The 22,925-nt window shown below is 48.4% G+C and overlaps 2 protein-coding genes across 2 annotated transcripts; one reads left to right on the top strand and one right to left on the bottom strand.

The window, feature by feature from the left end:
• Nucleotides 1–1,249: 1,249 nt before the first annotated feature.
• On the top strand, nucleotides 1,250–3,657 carry GPR27 (G protein-coupled receptor 27). Its single transcript, XM_066327177.1, has one exon. The coding sequence runs from the start codon at nucleotides 1,251–1,253 to the stop codon at nucleotides 2,391–2,393; it is 1,143 nt and encodes a 380-aa protein (XP_066183274.1). The 5' UTR covers nucleotide 1,250; the 3' UTR covers nucleotides 2,394–3,657.
• Nucleotides 3,658–14,214: 10,557 nt separating this feature from the next.
• On the bottom strand, nucleotides 14,215–22,649 carry PROK2 (prokineticin 2). The gene is made up of 3 exons (XM_066327064.1): nucleotides 22,554–22,649; nucleotides 18,364–18,489; nucleotides 14,215–15,176 (listed from the first exon to the last, which is right to left on the bottom strand). Exons 1-3 carry the CDS (start codon nucleotides 22,647–22,649, stop codon nucleotides 15,051–15,053), a joined length of 348 nt encoding a protein of 115 aa, XP_066183161.1. The 3' UTR covers nucleotides 14,215–15,050.
• Nucleotides 22,650–22,925: the final 276 nt, after the last annotated feature.

Genomic DNA, 22,925 nt, shown 5'->3' with positions numbered 1-22,925 from the left:
AACATGGAGAGCATCCTGTTTGCACTTCTTAAGAACCCTAGTCAGCCCCCAAATGACAGGTTCCACTAGGAACCCGAATGTCAGGCTCCTGACTTGCAGAAGCACCTTTTCCTTGATGTTCACACTGAAATATTTGCCCTGGAAGCTTGCTGCAAGGCTCCCCTGCAAAACCCCCTGCCCAGCAAGGGATAGCACACCCGGATGCTGCGCTGCAACAGGTGCCGCTGGACTTGCTTTTGAGCATGAAGTTAAATGGCCATTTAACATGGCCAAATCCAGCAGAAGCACACTGATGACTGTGGCATGGGCGTATCACTAATGTGTCGCTACACGGAAGCAATTCACATGCCATAGGTGCCGGTACGTATGTATATGGAAACACAGACACCTATCTCATGCCCAGATACACTGTCTCCATCAGCTGTGCACGGCATCACGCTCCCCTGCTCCTCCGGAAGGGGATGCAGGGGATCCTCGCCACGGTCTCTGGGGCTGGACACCGCGCCCCACCGCACCTCACCGCGCCCCGCGGCTGCCCCCGAGCCCCATCCCTGCGCTCGCCGCCGGCGGGAGAAGGGCGGCGGCCGGGGGTGCTCCGGCTGCGGGCGGCTCCGCTCCGCCCAGCCCCGCTCCCATCCCCGCTGCGGCAGCGGGACCTCCGCGCCGCTCCGCGCCGCTGCGCGCTGGCTCAGCGCCGCGCTCCGCAGGGGCCGGGCTGCGCGGGGGGCGGAGGCGTGGGCGGAGGGACGGAGGAGCAGCAGCAGGAGGAGGGAAGGGGAGGAAAAAAAAAAAAAAAAAAAAAAAAGAAGGCGAGAGGGAGGGGGATTTACCCCATTGTCCTCGGCGGGAGCTGGGCAGAGCCGCCGCCGCCGCTGTGCGCAGGCTCGTCCGGCCCCTCTCCCGGCGCGGAGGAGCAGCTGCCGGCGGTAAGGGGAGGCTCCGCTGCGCTCCGCGCCCCCCCCCCTTTCCCCCCAGCGCATCCCCGATGCCCCCGGGGCGGCGGCGGCGGCGGGCGCGGAGCTAGCGCGGCCGCGGGAGCCGCATGGCCCGCGGGGAGCGCGGCGGCAGCGCCCCGCCTCGCCGGGGCGGCCGGGGCGGCGGCGGCAGCGCGGCTGCGGGCATGGGGGCGCCGGGCGGCGCGGCCCTCGGCCCCGGCGCGCTGCCGCGGCGCTGAGCCCCCGGCGCTGAGCGCCCGGCCCTGCCCGCGCGGAGGAGGAGAGGACAGGAGGAGGAGGAGGAGGAAGGACCCGATGGCGAACAGCAGCGAGCTGGGGAGCAGCAGCAGCCCGCACCTGCCCAGCGCCGGCGGCCTGCTGAGCGCCTCCGGGCTGAAGCTCGCCACGCTGGGGCTGATCCTCTGCGTCAGCCTGGCCGGCAACGTGCTCTTCGCCTGGCTCATCCTCAAGGACCGGCACCTGCACCGCGCGCCCTACTACCTGCTGCTGGACCTCTGCCTGGCCGACGGGCTCCGCTCGCTCGCCTGCTTCCCCTTCGTCATGCTGTCGGTGCGCAGCGGGGCCGCCTGGCCCCACGGGCCCCTCAGCTGCAAGGTGCTGGCCTTCCTGGCCGTGCTCTTCTGCTTCCACGCCGCCTTCCTGCTCTTCTGCGTGGGGGTCACGCGTTACATGGCCATCGCCCACCACCGCTTCTACGCCAAGCGCATGACGGGCTGGACCTGCCTGGCTGTGGTGTGCATGGTGTGGACCCTCTCCATGGCCATGGCCTTTCCCCCCGTCTTTGACGTGGGCACCTACAAGTTCATCCGGGAGGAGGAACAGTGCATCTTCGAGCACCGCTACGTCAAGGCCAACGACACGCTGGGCTTCATGCTCATGCTGGCGGCCGTCATCGCCGCCACCCACCTGGTCTACATCAAGCTGCTCTTCTTCATCCACGGCCACCGCAAGATGAAGCCGGCCCAGCTGGTACCGGCCATCAGCCAGAACTGGACCTTCCACGGGCCGGGAGCCACCGGCCAAGCGGCTGCGAACTGGACGGCTGGCTTTGGCAGGGGGCCCACGCCGCCCACCCTCGTGGGCATAAGGCAGGCCACCCACAGCCAGATCAAGAGGTTGCTGGTGCTGGAGGAGTTTAAGATGGAGAAAAGGCTCTGCAAGATGTTCTACATGATCACCTTGCTCTTCCTGCTGCTCTGGTCCCCCTACATTGTGGCCTGCTACCTGCGGGTCTTCATTAAGGCCAGCTCCATCCCCCAGGTGTACCTGACCACCTCCGTGTGGATGACGTTTGCCCAGGCAGGGGTCAACCCCATCCTGTGCTTCATCTTCAACAAGGAGCTCAGGGTCTGCCTGCGAGCCCACTTCCCATGCTGCCAAAGCATCCAGAGCACCCAGGGCACCATCCTTTGCGATCTCAAGAGCTTTGGGATGTAGGGGGGCTTTTCTCTTTCTAAACGAGAAAGATGGATATACATTTCCATGTTTCTGCATATGAGCTCAAGAGAGTGTGACCTCTGGGGGACATACTAAACCACCACCCAGCACCCAAACCTTAGGCTGTAAGAAGCTATTTTATTTATTTTTCTATATTTTGCGTATGCTCTCCTCAGAACATAACAGGTTGCTGTCTATGGGAACAGGTACTTGAGCAGAACACCCCTAAACCTTAGGCAGTAAGAAGCTGTTTTTTTTTTTTCCTTTGTGATTGTGTGGTTTTTAAAAACAAAACAGGGCTCCGAGTTTCTGGTCTTGCTTCTAACGTTTCTAAACATAATTCCAACAGATACGGATTAAGGCCATGACATTTTTTTTGTTTCCCTATTCCTGTCTGTTTTGATAAAGGCTTAACAATTTTACTCATGTAATATTTGATAAGGGCCAAGACAATTTTATACTAAAATTATTTTTGATGACCTCAAGAGGTGTTGTTTTATTATTATTTGATTTTAAGTGAAGAACATGAAGAGGACATTCCTAATGTGGTCAAAAGTCAGTTTTGGTGGGAGCTGTTGGGTTCATTCATTCTCAAATGGTTTGAGTATTTGAAGCCGTTAGTTATAACTTTTGCTTGACATGCAAACAGTGTAGAACTAATTTCAATTTTTCTTGTTGCACTATTCATTTGGTAATATTTCAGAACTATTTGTGAAACGTGATTTTAAAATACCAACTTTAAAAATAAGCAACTATAGCAGTTTTTAAAACCTAGATTGAAATTCATATTTTACTGCCTTTATAGGAAGTTATCTACAAACCTGGGTAATACTTGTACATTTTGACTGTTTTCTTTAATAAAATATTGAAAACCTTTACTGTATGTAATTGTTTCAGAATGGCAGCATTCTGCTTTGCTGACAAATAACTTGTGTATGTGGAAGGTTGTATGTCTTGTGTCTGAGTAGATTTCACAGCTAAGGTTATTATGGACAAGCACAATCCTTATTTGCTGTTAGATCTCAATTTAGGTGTTTATACCAATAAAAGTGACTAAAGCTATTTTTAAGAAGACTTAAATTCATGATGGGCAACAGGTTTAAATAGCACAATTCTTTGTGTCTGCTGAAACCAAATTTCTGTTGTAGCTAATTGCTTCTCTGTTAATGATAGGAAAGAGTGTGTAATTGTGGATGGCTAATTTTAGTTGCCAAAGCAGTTTTTTAACGCTGTGGCTTGGTCAATACCATACTCACTTATAAACTATATTCCTAATGGGAAGCTTACATTTATTAAGCATGGCATTTTTAACCTGCTCTGTTGTTCTACAAAAAACATCTCTGAAAAGTGTTTTAACCAGTAACCTGATGGCAGGACCCTGGCACAACTTCTCTCATAGGAGGCTGTCCCTGAGGTGCCTCCCTTTCTGATGGATCATGTAACATTTAGCAAACACGTGCTGGAGCAAGTCTCACACAAAATGGCAGGGATACAACCTCAGCTGACATGAAGAAATCTGCATCTGCTGAGTGTTTCTGCAGAGAGTAGTCCAAAACTGGTAGACATCAACTGAGAAATGTCCTGTGACTCTGAAGGGAGCACAAGAGACATGGCAGATCAGAAGGGGGCAAAGGTGGCAGCTTCAGATTGAGACAGGGAATGAAATGAGGTGGGACTCCTGGTTTGGTTTAAGTCTTGTTTTCCACCCCCAGCTGGGATTTGGACACCAGAAAGGCAACATTTTCTGCAGTGCATAAGGAGAAGGTTGCAATTTGAGTTTTTTGGTAGAGTTGCAGTACCAATGCTGCCAGAACTGGGCTAAGAAATATGACCATGGATGGGCTATCTTTAAAACAAAGAAAGACTTAATGATCATTTCTAAATCTTCTAAAGTATTTTGAAAATGTGCCTGGGTACAGAAGGAAAGCTGTCACAGACTTCAGATCACAACAGCAGTTGGCTATCAGTGCTAATTATATTTTCAGGCTGGAAAATGAGATAATAGTGACTCTTGGACAGCAATGGGGTAGAGCTGTGTTACAGAGACTATGGGCCAAGGCATGGATGCTGTTGCTAGGAATTGTATTCCAAGTACACTTTATACCCCTGATTGACTTTTAGGCCTTTTCTGCAGGGTTCCAACTTTTGGAACTTTTCTCATATTTCCCTCAGAAGCTGCCTACATAGTAGGGGCCTACGACTGTGATCTGTAACTCAGATCTTGCCATCTTTTTCCTAATCCTGCTGGTAACCAAGCCAATATTTTCTTTCTCTTTACTCTATTAAAAATGTCTGATATTTTGGCATCCTCTCTCTCTCTTCCAGGCTATAAGTAGTATGGTTATGATGCTATTTAAACCACAGAGATGGGAAAATAGTTATTTTAAAACCTCCTTAAAAGCTGCAAGGACCAGATTTTTCACTTGTAGACAAAATGAGCACAAGTTGTAGAGTCAGTCGTGTATGCGGGGGATGAAAACTCACCTTTGGGTGACCTGATGGTTTTATTTAGGCTTGGCTTATCAAGCAGTGCTGCTGTATTGAATGCCAGGCTCTGTGCAGAGGCATCCCCAGCTCAGTGATGGCCTCACGAGATGGGTGAGTTGGTTCTTATCTGGTGAAGATAAAGGGTGCTTTGCTATCACCCATCAGTGTCAGCCAGACCAGCCTTGATACAGCACAAGCATACAAAAAAGAAAAAAAAATTATCTTTATACCATGCCTTTTGCTTGCACACAGCTTCCAGGGCTGTCTCAGGACTCCTGATATACTCTGAGGGCAAAATCAGTGCTGTTTGAAGTTCATGTTTGAAGTTAATTTTATATTTTAGGTACTTGTGATGTCAGTCAAATTATGATCCTGGCTGTGGTAGTACAAAAGAGAAGGAACTCCAGTTGCTTTAATTCAGGGTTTACATGGGTGTTGTACAATAAGGCTTAATTCCAGAAGATGTGAAACTATGTGAAAATGCCAAGGACGTGGCAGAAAACTAAGGAGTGTTCAGTGCCAGCACACCAACATCACTTTGCTGGCTGAGAGTGCACCAAGAAAGTAAGGAAAACCAGAAAGGGCTGGAGAGGCACCAGAGGGTAAATATTCCTTCTGAAATCTGAGATAATATAAGAAAGTTAAAACAACCAAAACCACTTCCTAAGCACAGCATTCACGTGTTCTCACAGCAGCTTTTAGTCTGCATATGGGGAAAGTGGGTCACAGAGATTAAATGCTTTGGCCAAGATCAGAGAAGGGGTGTCAGGGTGGATGAAAACCTGCTCTGGATTAAAAAAAAAACCAAAAAGAAAGAAATGATGTTGGGGAGAATGGAATGAGCACGGGGAGAGATGGTTGCTGCTGTTGGGACTGTGAGGTGTGGCTGTAAATCCTCCATCCAACAAAAACCAGAGCACTTTTGTTGTCACTGGGAAGTGCCAGTGGTTGAGTGAGATCTGGGTGTTAATAATTATTCCCACATGGGAAGCTGTTGCTGCTTGTACAAGTCCTGGGCTCTCTTGCAAAGGCTCAGATGGTTTGAACCCTTCTCCCCATCCCCACTGGCCAAAACACAAAGTACTCAGAAGGTTTGGTGGGCTGCACAGCAGCGGGGCTCTCCCAGCTCTTCCACTGACCTGTGCTTCACCAGAATCTACATTCAGTTTTCTCTCCACCCCTCCAGGCAGCTGCATGATAGTTTCCCATATTCTGGGCACCACAAGTGCTGAATACCACAGGAAATACCAATATCATCTCCCCCAGAGATTCTTCACAGTCTGGCTCAGAGGTCACAGCATGCTGCTTCTGCATATCTGCGGTGAGGGATTGCAGTTGTGCTGAGTGCTGCTCCAGAAAAATCTTGATTGCTGCTGGCATCTTCACTCACTCACCAGGTATTTAACACATTCCTTACAAGCGTTTCCTGTCAAAATCTTGAAGTCAGCGGAGGTTTTTAGTAAAGACTTAAATGTCAGGCCAGCTTGAAAAATGACACTGGTCTGAAATCCCAGTTAGCAGCTAAGATGATCTCTGATTTACAGCACTCAGTGCCTGCAGTACTCTGGGGTGCTTGTAGCTCTGCTGTTAGATTTGGAAAGAGTTTGCTAGGAAAGGAGCTGGAACATTTGTCCTCAGCCAAATTTTGTTGTTGGGTAAAGGTCTCATTCAGTGGTCATGCTAGAGGTGGAGGATGAGCAGGGGATGTGTAACCCACAAGCTGTCATCATTTGCTTTTCCAAAACCAGGTCTGCACAGAGGAGGCAAAGCTGCCTCCCAAAATGGTGTGAAGCCAGTAGCCTCGAGGAAAAGGGCAGGAATTTGGCTTAGTCTGATGGCAACAGTTCCTTCCTGAGGCTCTACCTGGATGTGGTACAGCTACATCTTCAGAAGGCTGCTCTGCCATATGCTGTGGGGCTGCTCTGGGACACATTGTGCAGAGCTCAGAGGAGAGCAAAGCTGGCATTTTCCCTCTTTTCCCAGAAAAGGATGTGGCTGGACCTCTGCCACTCACCCCACATTGTTAAGCACAGTCACCTTGCTCTTTGGGGGCACCTGCGCTTGCTCAGAATTGCCAAAATACTGCCCTGAGGGAAGTGGCTCCAGACAAGAGTAACAGACCCATATTGGCAGAATGCAATGCTAAGTATCACTTCATTAGCTCAGGCTGCAGATTGGATCATTCCACACAGTATCAGAATACCCCAGAAACCTTATTAGATAGTTATGCTGCTAATCAAAAAATTATTAGAAACATGGCAGGGGGGCTGTTTTCTAATAGAGGTTTCCTAAAGTCATCATTTTTAGCACAGCTTCCTTTGTAGTTGCTCAAAACACTGCACAGGCTATAATTAACTCTATTGTGATAGGAACCAGGAAGCATTTCCCATGCTAAGAATGCTGAAGCATTCTTATGCTTCAGAATATTAAAAAAATATATGATATGTTGAAGAAATGCAGCCATCTGAGAAAGACCATCCGTGAAGTTGGTCTCCTAAAAGTTAGTGCTAAGTCGTGCTGGGTTGGGGCTGTCTATGGATATCTTACCCCAAACCTCCTTTTATGCTGGTGACTTCTGATGCCATGTCATTCCTGAAGGACTTGTGTGTGGAGTAAATCCTTACTCATCCATCAGTTGTAGAACTGGTGACCCGGACCTGATTTTCCAACTTGACATCTGTGGCACTCTGACTTTCCCTAGAGCTGATGCTGAGCATCTCCGAGCCTGTTTTCACTAGGTACAAGTCATTAACTGCCCCACACCTCGATGCTTTGTCCCAAGGATGATTAGTTATTCACCTTTCCAATGCACAGAACCACTGATGGCAGGAGCATTATCACGGGTGAACAATCGCTGACTACACAAGCTTTCATCACTTTAAAGTCAAGCTCAGCCTTTCATGCAAGCTGTTGCATTTCTGTATTTCTATTAATGTTTAATGACCTCAGCACTTGCACTCTCTCTTTGATCTCGAGTCATGCATGGCTGTACTGTGGATGTATTTATTGGAAGACCACTGTCTTCAGTGCCACATTTTTTCTCGTCTGCCGTGACCAGGTTGACAGCACAAAGCACTTTGTGTAGGAGGCTTTCAAGTTCAAAGCTAGTCTTGCAAGGGCACAGGGAAGCTGTGAAGCCACAGCTAATTTTAGGCACTCATCATGGCATTCATAGAGTAGGCAGAAATCAAGAGATTGCCCAGTGGAGAGAAAGCCCATCCTAAAGTTTCTGAGGGTTATTTACTGGTATGTCATTAAAAAAAAAAAAAATCCTTTGTTTGTGTGAGAATGATTAACCATTGGAACAAATCACCCAGAGGAAAAAAACGGATCCTCCATCTGTGAGATGTGCAGTGTGAGCCTGCGCGCCTGCCCACGGCACACCTGCCCTGAGCCTGCTGCCTGCCCAGCCAGGTCCCTGCACCAGGGGCTGGGGCTCAGCCCCAGCACAAGGCAGGAAAAAGAAATCAGAAACACCAGGAAACAGCACCAGAACCCTCTCTGTCAGGGTGATTCACTCCTTCCTTTTGCTAACTGCTTTACAACACCCATTTTCTCATAGCATATAAACAGCAAGTGCTCGCTTCTCTCAGAAATTTTAGTAGAGGTAGAGCCAAAATGGCTTTGTCATTAAAGAGGGAAACACAGGAAGATTCAGAGGAAGGGCTGAAGTCTGGGTGCCTTCTGACAGTGAGAGAAAGAAGAATGATTTAGTGGAATATTACCTCACAGCATCGAACCACTCAATCTGTCCCCATCTGTCACTGAGCACTTGCAGGAGGGTGCTGGAAAGGAAACTGTTGAGTAGCTTGATAGTCGAGTAAATCAACTGGGCTTTTTCCTTTCCCTCTCTCATTAAGCTTTGCACACTCACACTACACAGGAGGTCCCTCGGTGTGCTCTGCCAAGGGTGAGGGGACAGTCCCCTGGGTGCCACAGGGTGCTGTGGGACACAGAACCAGCTCTAGGTGCCCACAGGGCTGAGCTGCCCCCGGGAGCCAGTTCCAGCAGAGCCCCAGGAGACATCTGGGTGTGGACAAAGAGGGAATGTGTTCAGCCAAGCTGCAGTGACTACAGGGGGAGAACAAGGGCCCCTGGGCCAAGGAACCAGCAGCATCACAGGCAGGGGTAAAGCTGGAGCTGTGGTGTGATAGCAAGGAGGGACATGTTTGGGCTGAGCAGCACCAAAGGGTGATGAGGGAGGCTGCAGAAACCAGGCTCTGCAGGACCTGCCAACAGAGCTGCCAGTGGGGACAGAGGGTTTGGCAATGATTTTCCTCCTCAGAAGATCCTAAATACTCGGCAAGACAGACCTTTTCTTACTGTTTGTTCAATATTTGTCTGAACCTAAGTGCTGCTGTAAACCAAATCCAAACAGTTGAAGTCTGGGCTGTAATGTGTGGAAGGTTTGTTAGCGACTTTGTAGAGTTTAATAAAAAGGTGGGGAAGGGAGCTGGAATTATGGCACCACCACAGTTAAGACATTTTGCTGTTGGATTTGAAGGGGGGTGGGGGGACCTTTCTGTCAAGGTTTCATCCATGTGAGAAAAGAAATTAGGGAGGAAAAAAATTAAAAACCTGCTAGTTTTACAGGATGTGGTGAAATTTTTGGAAAGAGTCAGAATGTTGGCAGCTGCCTCACTGACACCTTTCCCTGAGCTGACCCTTCTGGCCCCATGAAAGAGGTCAGAGGTGTGCTCTGCTGCCTGGGCTCCCAAGTAGCCTGGAGGAGTAAATAAAGAGTGAATCCTGCACCCCCTGGAATTAATATCAGCTTTGCTGGTTTGGAAACTCCTTGCAGCAAGAGGCACATCTGCCTGTTCGTGGTGAAAGAGCCCACAAATCTATGCATGAAATGGCATGAGTGCTCTCACATGTGCAAGAGAAAAAGTAAACAGAGAAGATCCAACCCTGCTTGCTGGGCTGGAACAAGGCCATATTTTCAGTCTGCTTCTGCACTGAGTTACTGCCTTGGGATTTACAAAGCCACATTATGCTTTAAAAGCAGATTTAATCCTTTCTGTGTGTTACGATGCTGAAGCGGATGCACAGAACCAGAGTTTGGGAGACCTGGTGGAATTCCCAGCTCAGGAAGAGAGACACTGCCCAAGGAGTGCAGTGCAGAGCTCTACAGGGCCCATCCTTCCTGTGCCGTGTGCTGGGATGCAGGGCAAGGACAGCATTGCATCCCAGGCTAGCTCAGGCTGCAGCGGTGCAGGTACACGCTGAGTACAGCACAGGCACTTGCTTTCTATTGTCTGTGGGATTTTTAAACTTCTGGGGACAGGGACATGCCTGTAACACTCTGATATCTGGTGCCACAGTGCAATGGAGCATCAGTCTGGGGTGCTCTGGGCATTCCTAGCACAGAGTTAATGTGCACAGAGTTGCCCAGGTTTTGCAGAGGAGACTTTCTGTCCTTTAGACATTGTGCTTGCCTTCGTTTTCTGCCTCACTAAGCTGCTCACACTCAGATTTTTGGGAAACCCCTGCCAGAGGGGGGTTTACACCTGTCCCCTGTGGTTATACTGCTCTTTCCTCCTCTCCTGCACACTTTGCTGTCACCCTGCATTGTACTCCTTGTCACAAAACAAGCTGCCATCTGTCCTCTTCCCTTCAGTGCACCAGGATTACTCAGCTTCAGCCTTTCCCAGCCCTGGTGACTGGGCAGAGTGACCCAAAGGCTGCCACCATCCTCCAAGGCAGGCATTGTCCCTGCCCTGCCAAATCGTTGGAGTGTGTCCCACTGCACTGGGCTAGTCTGCCTGCACTCAAGCCTCTCCTTGAGAAACCACAGGTGATTTGCTGATGTGCATTAAACTCATCTCCATTCCCATGCTCAGAATTATTGATCAGTCTAACGACTGTAGCCCCGCTGCTTTGCCATTTCATAGCTATGTCACAGAGAAAGGCACATTGATTTTGCTGTTACCAAAATCCTCTTGCATTTGCACAGTCTATTCTCTTCTTGCAATTTTCTAATTCCTTCTGCAAAACCCATTACACATTGTCAAGATCAAATTCCTGAGACATCTTGTTTAAATCAAGGGGTTCTTAGCACCTTCTGTTTCTTTTGAATATCCATCTGTGCAGAAACAACAAAATCCCAGAGCTCCTGGGGCAGGGGAGAGGCACTGGCAAGGACCTCAGATGGGGTCACACATGCTGGAGTCATCCTTTGCTTTGTTGGATTGTGCTGATGTGGAAAATTAGCAAAGCACCTCTTGACAGGGAATGTTATATGATCTTCAAACACACTAGAGCTTTGGGGTCTACAACAAGATTACTGTTTCCCACACCACTACAAACTAACAATACCAACAATAATCACTTTTCTTACCTTAAAGTGTTCTCCATGGAGGTATGCAGTATTCCCTTTTATCTTCTCAAACACCACGATACCCTGCAGCCAGTTAATCTTTCAGTTATTAGTTCTGTAAAACCAGTATTTGCTTAGAGTGACCTGTCTCTTCTGTATGGACCCATGCAGAGTTAAATCCCTCCTTGCCACACAACCTGAATAATTTACTTTTGTGTCACCTCCTCCCTCAAAGATTGATAACACTGTTTTTTGGAAGTGGCAGAATTTCCCAGGGGTGAATTGTGGGCAGGAGGACGCAGATGAAGCTGAGTTTCAGCTGAGGTTGCTGGTGCTCAGCAGCAGAGCCTTCCCTGCAGTCCCCCAGGCTCACAGGCGTGTGCTGGCTCAGCCAGCTGTGCACCCTCAAACCCCAAACACCTCGTTTCCCCTTTCCTAATAAGCATGTAATCAAATTAAGGCAGCAGCTCATTATATGTGGTGGTGCCCTTTCCTGCACGGCCTCTCTGCTAACCCAAAACCTGGTAATAAACACAGAAATGCCTCCAGTGTGGTGGGATATCAACATTATTCTATAGCATATCTGTAATATCAATATTCATATAATATTAAAAATTAATGCACGTGTTTCTATTAATAATGAAATTACTGCAATATTAATAAAGTTAAAACACACATTGGCACAGATCTAAGTGCAGTGAATAAAGGGAAGTGTTTAAACCAGCCTCTCTCTTCACAAGCTGTGGGTATGGGGAGTGAGGCTTTTCCCCTGCACCAAGGAGGTTCCAGGGCTGCAGAAGTTCTGTTCTATTTTCTCATCTGATTTCTCCTGCAAGGGCCTTTCTCTTTCTTTGAGGCAGGTGAGGAGGCTGTCCCTGGCCTGGAATAATTTCCAGGCTGATTCTGGGGCAAACTGAGCTGCACAGGGAACTGCAGAAAGCTTTTTGTGGCAGGGTTGGTTTGAGGCTGGCCACCTTTTCTATGGGTCATCCTGAGTCATTTGTTGTGCAACTCAAAACAAAAGTTGGCCCCAGGGAAAAGCAGAGGGGGCTGCATGGCCATTCACATTTGGAAATACTTGTGGTCACTGGTTTGCCTATTATCAGAGTAAAGCAAAGGTAAAAGGGTGTCCCCCCAGCCTCTTCCACTGCAGACAGAAATGAAAGGGATTTTGCAGGTGTGCTTTTCTCCCCTAGGATGGGAGAAAAGATAATTGATTAGGGCAGAGTTTAGGAAATAATGGGGATGCAAAAGCTTCATCTTCCTTCCAGAATGATTTTTTCAATTCAACTAACCTCCGCTTTGAGTGTCAATTAATGGAAATTAAATTACTAAAAGGGGAATCGTAATAATTATTGCTGAGTGAATATAGTGGGGATGTAGGACAGTGAGGTTTTGCCTTTATCTCTCCTACGTCAGCTGGGAAGATGTGGAGAAGCCTCTCAAGGACAAGTATGAGATAATGAATCTCTCAAAGCTGCACCATCCAAATACTCTGTCCAGGACACAGGAATTTCCACCTGCTACAGATGGTGTGAACTTTGAACTCCTGTAATTGGGGCTGTTCTCATTACCCAGATAAATGCTTAATCCCACAAGTTAATTGGCACAAATTACAACTGCAGACTTGCTCTGCTCTTGTCTGATAAACTCTCCTAGGATTTCAGTTTGGCAGGTCTGAGGCAGTCCTTAGGTATAAGTGTCCACTCATTTACAATGATATAAACCAGGGTTACTGCCTTCAGTGGAGTCACTGGTGGATTATGCCGGCAGGAGAGGAGGAGTAGGGCTTCTGTTTCCTGCTAGGGTTCATTTTGTGTGCTCTGATTTTTAAAAATGGAGCAAGAGATGGGACACAGGGACTTTTGGACTGCTTCTATTTTTTCTTCTTGTTTTTACGTAAATTGAAGTCAATGGTATTGAGCTTATTTTACGGGCACAGACATGAAGAGCAACCCCCCCGCTTTCAGTGTGTTCCTCCCCTGCAAACCCAGAGTTTGTGGGTGCACATGGTGTCTGAGGAGCCCCCTATTTAGTGACAATGGTAGAATCAGGCTTGGGGTTTGGTTTTAAACCCAGGTTATGGAATTTCTGCAGTGCTGGCATGTCACTTTGAACTCAATAAATCACTTGGCCTTTCACCAACCCCTTGGGTTAGTGTTGAGCCCCTCTGAGACTTCAGATCGAATGCAGGCACTTTGTACCTGAGCATATTAATGCAAACCAGATGTAAAGTTACCCTTTAGTGGCACTTCAGTCCTTTTTTTTTTTTTTTTCTGTCACCACTTGCACAGCTGCAGTATCACCACTGCAAAGGGGGAGGCAAAATACAGAGGGGACCCTGGGGATGGGCTGTCTTCAGCCAGGAGGATATGATCTCTCTCAAGACTTTTATATCCCTAACATACACAGAAGCCATGAGGATCTGGCAAGAACTAATCCAATTATTCTTATCTGTCTCCTGAGGAAGGTTGTGGAGCCCAGCAGAAGGGGCCTGGTAACTCACAGGGATGTTTCTCCTCTACTTTTTCCAGGTCTGGCCTGGATATGGTGTGCTCACTTCTCCAACCTCCGCCCATCTCCACCAGTAGCAAAGCACTGGTTGTTGAAAGAGTAATGACTTCACTTTTTCAGTTCTGGCATGTGTTTGCATGTCTGAGAGCAAGAAACCTGAATTCACACAAACTATTGGAATTCCAGCTCTGGGGACTGACAAGTAAACATGAAGTCACACAGTATTCCATAGAAAACCCACAAATCTTACGTTTGCTGGGCTGAAGTTGATCCTTTGAGGCACGAGCCAAGAAAAACCTCTTGTATTATTTACACTAAGATTCCTCCAAATTCTGAAACTGCAGCTTGATTGAGGAGTTCATGCCTTGTAAACTCCAAGTTTCCCAAGAAGCAGCCAGAGGCACATAATCTTTTGCTAAGCTATCCATAAGGAGCTCTGCTAGCTTGGGTGAATCAAGTGTGGGATAACAGATTACACTGAATAAAAATGAAAAACCACAATGACAAAATAATGTTATAATATTAAAATAAATCAAATCATACACTGCCATTATTCTGATACAGAATTTTTGCACAGCAAATTTGATACATATACAAGAAGTCAGGCAGCCTATTACAATAAACTTCAGGGTTCCTTTTTTCTTTAATGTAAACTACATCTTAATACATAGTTTGAGATGATCAGGTAGTTTTACACCAGTTCAAGTAACAACAACTTCTCATCTTACAATACTAAAATAACAAAGTCTTTTAATGCTCTGAATACTGAAATGCTTTGGTTCCACCTGCCACTTTTTAAAAGTGTAGAACTACATCTATTGGTTAAATCTTTACCCTAGAGGTGTGCCTAACTTACAAATAAAATTATATTAATAAAATACAAAATACAATGTAAATACAGTTCTTTTGGCAACTGTCATATGCTTCACACCATGCAGTTATCCAACTCTCAGTCCAATTCAGGTATTCCAAAGTGTAAAAATGTGGCCAAATTTTCCCAAAACTGGCTATAAACTTGGAATTTTTTTCATTCTGGGGTTAAACTGGAACCATGAAGCCCACAAAATGATTCAGGAATGGTCAAGCCCCTGCTCTAGTAGATGTGGTTTGGCTACCCCAAAATGAAAGCGTCCTCCACTGCGAATCCCTCCTGAAAACCTTGGCCACAACAGCAGCATCTCATCGTCTCATCTCCAGCGGATGTTGGTGAGGCAGGAAAGTGTGGTGAAGGGTTTCCCCTGGCAAGTACCATTTTTTAATTATTTTTTCTTTTGGTCACAACAACGAAAGAACGAAAATACTGACTGATGGCTCTTTCTAGTGCAGAAGAGTTCCTTCTAAAAGAAGACATCTTCTTTCCTGAAGGCAGGCAAACACCTGAACCTGCTGTGAGCAGTCCGTAGGCAGGCCAGACCCGCCAGGCACGGGCAGCTGTGGTGCGTCCGCCGCCCGGAGAAGGGGACCTGGGGACAAAGCAAGGACATCAGTGACAGGCAGACCCACAGCACTGGGGGTTGAGGGGGGATGAAATGGGAGGAATAGTGGGGATATGGGCAATGCTGCCCGTTCACAGGCAGAGCTCCCCGGGAGCTGCAGCACAGAGCGGATGGCAAAGGCAGCCCCGTCGTACGCCCTCGTCCATGCAGAGCAGGATGTTAGCTGTGTAAATCTACATCTGGGATGACACATATTCTCCATTTACTCCTGTTTCATAAAGGAGTTTGTTGTGAAACTACAGTGGCCTTTAACATCACGTTTTGCGGTGCCACTGTGCAGGGTTTCCTGTGTGTCCCGAATCCTGCCTTGTCACACGGCACAGGGCAGGATCTGGGAGGCTCGGTGTCCCGTGGTAAACAGGCTGGAAGGGACCTCTGGATGTCACCTCGCCTGACCTCCCTTTGAGCAGGATCCTTTTCACCACAGGGCAGAGGTTTCTCATTTCTTCCCACCCTCCTCCAGCCTCAGTGTGCCGCAGGGAGCACATATGGAGTACATTAGACAAATTTAATTGTGCCATGACATGCACATGTACTGACACTCTTCAACAACTTGGTCACAAGCTCTGTCTCTTACAGGAGCCAAGCAGGACAGCCCAGTGGGAAATGTCTGGGAGCTGTGGTGCTGCCAGCTGGCAGCACACACTGAGCATTCCCTGGATGCAGCAAAGGAGGCACAGAAGTACAAAACCACTTCTACCAGCCAGGCAGGCAGCCCTAATTCCCTCACCTCCAGATTTCTGTGTGGTCGAAGCCTAGAATTTTAATATTCCAAGATTTTCTTGTGTCAGTGTACAAATTCTGTCTTAAACAAAGTCCCACACAGAACTCTGTGCATGATGCCAAGCATCAGCCTGACTCCAATGACACCCCACTGGGTGCAGGAGGTGGGCAGAGGGCTCACATCTGCTGCAGTGCCCTGGGCCAGCACCAGCCTCCTGCCCAGAGCAGCCCCAGGGCAAGGCATGTCATGGGTTTCCCCATGCCACCTGCTCTTGGAATTCTGGAAACTGAGGATTTTAGGTTTTAGTACATAGTGATATATATGGGGCAAGATGGAGACTTTAGGGTGGAGGTTAGTTGTTCTTTCTTCACCTTTCTCCTTTTTCATGGTTTCAGGTGGTTTATTATAATTGGGTGAAAAAGGTCTGCATTGTTGGCCTTGAGTGGTCATTATTGGGTGAAAAATATAAATAATCTAAGTGTCATCTCATTATTGGACAGACTATGTTTAAAAGACCTTGGAAAGAGTTACAGACAGAACCATGTCTCACCTTCCTTGTTAGAGTTCACAACACATGAGACTATACTATAGAGAAGAAATAAAAAACATCCAAGTCCAAACTTGAAATCTGTGTTTCCCGTGTATTAATCCTGACTTTAGCAAGGAAAAATGGAAGCAAGAACCTTCACAACCCACCACAGCCCTTCTGCTTCAGTGTGAGAAGAGAGTCAACAACCACATTTGCTGGGGACTCCCCATGGGAATCACCCCTTTGGGTGCCCCACACACAGCCCTGCAGCAAAACCCAAACCCTGAGCTCTCAACTTTCTGACAACTTGGGGGATTTATTCAAAACCTGCCAGTCTCAGTGGGACTCCCATGCTGCCAAACCTCATCTGCCTGGCCCTGCCTCAAACCCAGCCTGGAAATTCCAGCTGGGACTGCTGATGGCATCAGTCCATCACCATCTAGCTGCTGAGAAGGAAACTGGAAGGTGAAGCCCCAACTGCCAGTCATCTCTTCCAGTTATCTCCTGGCTCCTCTGGATGTCCCTGAGGTGCCATGGCCTTGGTGGTACCTGCTTTTGACCTCTCCTGCAGGTAAATGAAAGGTTTTTGTGATCAGGGCACCCAGCTGCTCCCTACACAAGTATTTACAAGTGAGGAACCACTGAGAAAACCCTCCATCCTTAAAATAACCTCATTTCATGTTTTATAGTAAATCAATTTGCTTTGTGTTTCTCAGGAAGATCAGTGGGGTGAGGGATCAAAAATCTAAAATTAACCTCATAAAGCTTATAAACATCAGTGACTAAATCTGGGGTGGACAGGCATCTTCTCTGATTGTAATTATCCAGGCAATCAGCTTGAAATATATCAGACAGTTTAAATTATTGCCCAATAACAATAAGCTCATAAAACCCTCTAGAAGACGATTTCTCTTATCCTAATTCCTGGTAATGGAAAGAGCCCTTACAAGAAAAATCTGCTACATCACATAGTTAAAACGTCACTTTGGTCCCGAATATCACAGCAGAAATTCTAAAAGTTAAACTGCAATAAAATAGAGCCTTAACCTTCCTAAAACTGAGAAAATAAACTGTTAATACCGAGCTGAAAAGCCAGGACAGAACGCTGAGAGAGGCAGCTAACTAGCTGCACATTTATGATCTGAATTTATTGACTTCTATCCTCCACTTGTGATGGCTCTTGGGCTGTGCTCTCTCCTGAGGATGGCTCTGAAGACCACCAGGTTCTCGAGCTCCCTGGTAACATCTTATTCAGTCTTTTGTGTTTAAAATAAGGAGCTTTTTCATACTGCATAACAAATACATAATTACATAGCCTTAAATAAACACATTTGTTAAAATCACTGTATTAATAATACAGTGTGTGTGTATATATGTATGCATACATATATATTTGAAATTAATAGGTAGAATAGAAACAAAGAGAACCTGTGGGGACTTTACTCAAGTCCAAACGTGTGTCAATGCCTTCTCAACACACCAGGTGTCCCAACACCAACACTGGTGACATTTTTAGGCTTGTGACAGGATCTTGCCCACTACCACTGAGGTTGGCACTTGCTGTGTTCCTGCTCTCACCAGTAAGGATTGGCAGGGCTGGGCTTGGGAGCTGCTGACGCTGTTTCGGATCACTTAGCAAAACAAAGCAGCAACAACAAACTAATAAGAAAACAATCTGGGAAGCATGTAGTGCTTTCATCCTCTGATTCTCTTCGGCATAATTCTGACAGTAATGCACTTCCTTACGTCGGCACCTTCATCGCTGTTCCCATACAGATGCAGATGGCTGGGTGTTGTAAAAATTTCCCTGCCTTTCCTCCACCTATGGGTTTTGTGCCATGTGATGCATAGCTCAGGACATTCCCCCAGCCCCACAGGCCCTATCCAGGTGAGGTACTCACTCTGTGACTGAAGGGATGGCACTCGTCTCCCAGGTTTCCCATCGGGGTGCACATCCTCAGGCTGCGGATCCAGAGGCTGACGGCGCAGCACATCCCGCCTCCGCACTGCTGGTCCCGTTCACAGGCCTGGGGTTCAACACAGCATTAGGCAAATTAAATGAGTAATAAATGTCGTCCAGAAATAGGACAGGTCAGGGGCTCAGGAGCTGCCTCTGGCACCCCTAAGTTATCATGGCTCATTAAGGCTCAATAATAAGATTTAAGGCTGATTTGCAATACTTGTGTCTCCCATGGATTGGAACGTGCGGGCTCCTGGCACATTTTGGAGTTGAGACCAAATTGTTTAAAGCCAGGACCACACATGGAGCTGCTCTGGGCAAAACCCACGACTGTCAGTGATTTATAATCCCAACTTCTGAGCACTGATAGACCATAGGATGTGCCACTCACTTTACCAGTTTCCAGATCAGTGCCTGAGTGAGCTCAGGCAGGAGCAAGGACCAACCACAATAAATTTGTCACCAAAAGAGTCACTAAAGCAGTCTTATGGAGAAGCTAAGGTAGGAAATAATCCATTAATTTAATGTCTTTTAGGTAACTATTCGTTCTAACTTCATATGCTAATACCATGGTTGTGAGTGCCCTTGCAAGGCTGCATGATAGTTTTGTTAGAGAAGTCCAAGTGGAAGTAGCTAAACCAAAAGTTTAAATATGGATTCTGTGGTTATCTAGGATTACACATAGCTAAAAGAGGTCTTAAGAAAGGCTTTGCATAAGTGTTCATATCCAAAAAAAAAAAAAAAAAAAGCTGCTGTGGTAGCATTCCCCTTCACGGGAGGCAAAAAAATATTTTCACCACTTACCCAATACAGCTTAGATAAGCAAAAACCAAAATGCAAATCAGTGGATATGTTTTCAAACCCACAAACCATGAAGAGCAATTGCCACATTAGGGTCTGAAAACAAGTAACTGTACATCTTTCAGTTACTTTTTAATCAAAAGCTTGTATAGATTTGATGCAAAAACCAGTTGCCTTTCTCCAGTGAGATGCCATCACTTAAAGGTTCTGATTACACCCCAAATGTAAGCTTGATTTACTCACTGCCCTGGGTGTCTGACAGCAGCAGTGAGAGACTGAAGGCACTGGTCAGCACTACGTAAATGGGAAACTCACAAAAACATCCATAAATTATGATAACAGCTCTGGGGAAAGCGCATTTCAGAGTAAACATTCTCTTCAGGGAAAAACCCCACTGATCCTACCCTGGGATTTTATATGATAAATGACTTCAGACTGTACTCACTGAGTAAATATTGCACTGACCAGCAGAAGCCAGACCAAAACACGTGTGTGAAGATCGGTCAGTAGTTTAGGAAGAAGCTGTTGTGTTAGGATCACTATTGAGTAGTGTGTGTGACCCAAACAGCTCCTAAACACAGAGCCATAAACTACAACTCCACCCTGCCAGGTAGATAATATCCACTTCCTGACCTCTCTCTTAAAAAAACACTCATGATGCTACTTTGCCCTAGTCACAAATAAAAATATAAAAATGCAGGTCCAGTGATTTTGGCTGCCCCCAGCACAGCCCTGTCCACTGCTCAGCTGGAGTCACAAGCTCTGCTATTCCTCACCTGTCAGCTGCTGACTCCCTTTTTTTTTTTCCTCAGTTATAGATCTCAAACTCCATTCATCTCTGTGGGACTGGTCCTGGGGTGAAATACCACTCAATTGAAAAACCTACTTGAGTATGTTCTACCAAGCAACGGTCTTGAATGTCCAGGCTGAACTGTTTCTTTCCTAAACTCACACACATATATTTACATCTGGCAGAACTTCTAGGGCTCCCTTTCCAAAAATGTATGACAAGTTTTAAAACTATTCAACCCAAGCATTCCTGCCCACACCTTATCTGCAATGTGTAATTCCTGCTGCTACTCCTAAACTTCCCCAAACACCACATGAGCACTTCATTTAAACACAATTTTCTGGAAAATCAGCCCAAGAATATATCCCAAGTGAAATGCCAGCTGCAAAGGCAACAGGTGTCAGCACAAGAACCGCCACTGAAGTGAGGAAAGTTTGCAAAAAATCCTTAAATTGCAAAGGAAAACACCTTGCAGGCTCAGAGGTTGGGGAACACCTACGTCAGCTCTCATCTGAGATTTGTCTGTTCATCAAAAGCCAAAAATGAATCAAAGTGGTTTAAGAGAAATACTCAGCAATTGTTAATAAAGTAACATTTTCTAGTCCTAATCTCTTTTTACTTTTTGAATCTGCCTTGTCCTTGATCTATTATTCAGTGCCTCACAATTACTTTATTTAATGGATTAATTATGCTTTAAAGGTGTAGCCACAACTCTAATAACAGATAAACTGTTCCTCTGTTGCTGGGAATGTTTCTACTTAAAATAAACTTGAAATCCTCAAATATTAAAAAATTCCTTCACATTGTCTGCTCTAAAAAAAAAATAATTAGTCCCGGGAAGTGATCCGACTTCCAGAAAAATGCTCACGAGCTGTTTCATGGACTTCAGGGGTCCGGACAATGAGCCTGGACAGCCACAGAGAAATCCACTGCTGGGAGTGCAACTTCTGGTGGTTACAAGAGACATGTAAACTCTCAAAGGAATGCAAGTGCTGAGTTATTAATCCAAAGCAAACACTTAAAAAATCATTTAAACTAAAAAGTGATGCAATGCTTTGGGTTTAATAACGTCTTGAGGAAAAATGTTTTTACAACCAGAGTGAACCTTGAGCCTGAAAACAACAACATAGAGTTGTTTGCAAGGGGTGGCCATTGAGGGGAAAAAGCAGCACAGTCATAGACAAAGAAGAAAAAAAAGAAGGATAAGAACATTTTCTGAGGACTGTAATCCTGCCCCATACACGGAGGGGCTGGAGGAACTTGGGGTGCACAGTGGGCAGTGCAATGCCCTGAGCCAGACCCTCTCAGAGCAGGTTTGAGGACAGCTGGGGCTCCATGGGGAGACAGCTCCAGCCCTGGAAAAGCAGCAGGAATCTCTGCACACTCCCGAGCCAGCCTGGAGACAATCCCTCCGAGTCCAGACATCCCTCACACCAAAGGAACAGACCCCACGTTGTGGCATCCCCTCACCTCAGAGACCCACGAGTCCTGGCATTGCCCATGCAGAGACTGACACATCCTGGCATCACTCACTGCAGAGTGACCCCCAGGCTCTGATACCACTTAATCCAGACCGACCCGCAGCTCCGGGCATCCCTCAGCCCTAAAGAGATGCCACGTCCTGTATCACTTATCCCAGACGGACCCCTCAAGCCCTGTCACCTCTCATCACCCGGCACTACCTTCCCTCCCACGTTATCCCTTATCCCAGCTCCGGCCGGCCGTCAGCACACTGGACACCGCTCCGTCCTGATTGTGGACAGAGCCCGAGTCTCGGCGATGCTCACCCAGAGAGACCGGCCCCGAGCATCCCGCACGGCAGAGCGCTCCCCTCTCTCCGGGCATCCCGCACGGCAGAGCGCTCCCCTCTCTCGGGGCATCCCGCACGGCCGAGAGCTCCCCTCTCTCCGGACATCCCGCACGGCCGAGCGCTCCCCTCTGTCCGGACATCCCGCACGGCAGAGCGCTCCCCTCTCTCGGGACATCCCGCACGGCAGAGCGGTTCCCTCTGTCCGGACATCCCGCACGGCAGAGCGCTCCCCTCTCTCGGGACATCCCGCACGGCAGAGCGCTCCCCTCTCTCCGGGCATCCCGCACGGCAGAGCGCTCCCTTCTCTCGGGGCATCCCGCACGGCAGAGCGCTCCCCTCTCTCGGGACATCCCGCACGGCAGAGCGCTCCCCTCTCTCGGGGCATCCCGCACGGCAGAGCGCTCCCCTCTCTCGGGGCATCCCGCACGGCAGAGCGGTTCCCTCTCTCCGGACATCCCGCACGGCAGAGCGGTTCCCTCTGTCCGGACATCCCGCACGGCAGAGCGGTTCCCTCTGTCCGGACATCCCGCACGGCAGAGCGCTCCCCTCTCTCCGGGCACCCATTACCGCAGGAGGTTCCCCCAGTCCCGCTGTCACTCCCCGCCAGCAAACCCCGGCTCCCGTCCCCGGGGCCGCGGCAGAGCTCTCCCTGCCCCGCAGCTCCCCCCAGCCCTCCCGGTGCCGGGGCCGGCTCCCGTCGGTGCCGTCGGTGCCGAGCGGCGGCGCTCACCCCGGTGATGACGGCGCCGTGCCCCGCGGCCAGAAGCAGCAGCAGAAGCAGCAGTAGCAGCGGCGGCGGCGGCGGGGCTCCGCGCAGGCTCCGCATGGTGCGGTGCGGTGGCCCGGCGCTCCCCGCGGGCGCGGTGCGGCGCAGCGGAGCCGGCCTCGGAGCCGTCCCGGCGTTATAAAGCCGGGGCTGAGTCACCCCCGCCCGGCAGCGCCGCGGCCGCGGGCGCCGTGCGCACACACCGCGCCCAGGTGCGCGGCTGCGGGGAAAAGGGCGGGGGGACCGCGCAGGGATGGGGCCAGCCCGGGGCTGGCTGTGGGGACATCCCACGGCGGGCTGGGGACATCCCACAGAGTGTGGGGGACATCCCACGGC

This window comes from Sylvia atricapilla, chromosome 11, assembly GCF_009819655.1.
Source record: "Sylvia atricapilla isolate bSylAtr1 chromosome 11, bSylAtr1.pri, whole genome shotgun sequence".
NCBI lineage: Eukaryota > Metazoa > Chordata > Aves > Passeriformes > Sylviidae > Sylvia > Sylvia atricapilla.
This window is presented reverse-complemented; position numbering and strand designations above follow the sequence as displayed.

Excerpts from the sequence above, each read along its gene's own strand:
- GPR27 (XM_066327177.1), top strand. The coding sequence starts at position 1,251 with ATGGCGAACAGCAGCGAGCTGGGGAGCAGCAGCAGCCCGCACCTGCCC.
- PROK2 (XM_066327064.1), bottom strand. The coding sequence starts at position 22,649 with ATGCGGAGCCTGCGCGGAGCCCCGCCGCCGCCGCCGCTGCTACTGCTG. Across the intron at positions 18,490-22,553 it reads ACGGCGCCGTCATCACCGGG|GCCTGTGAACGGGACCAGCA; the intron begins GTGAGCGCCGCC and ends GTTGAACCCCAG. Across the intron at positions 15,177-18,363 it reads GCCATCCCTTCAGTCACAGA|GTCCCCTTCTCCGGGCGGCG; the intron begins GTGAGTACCTCA and ends CTTTGTCCCCAG.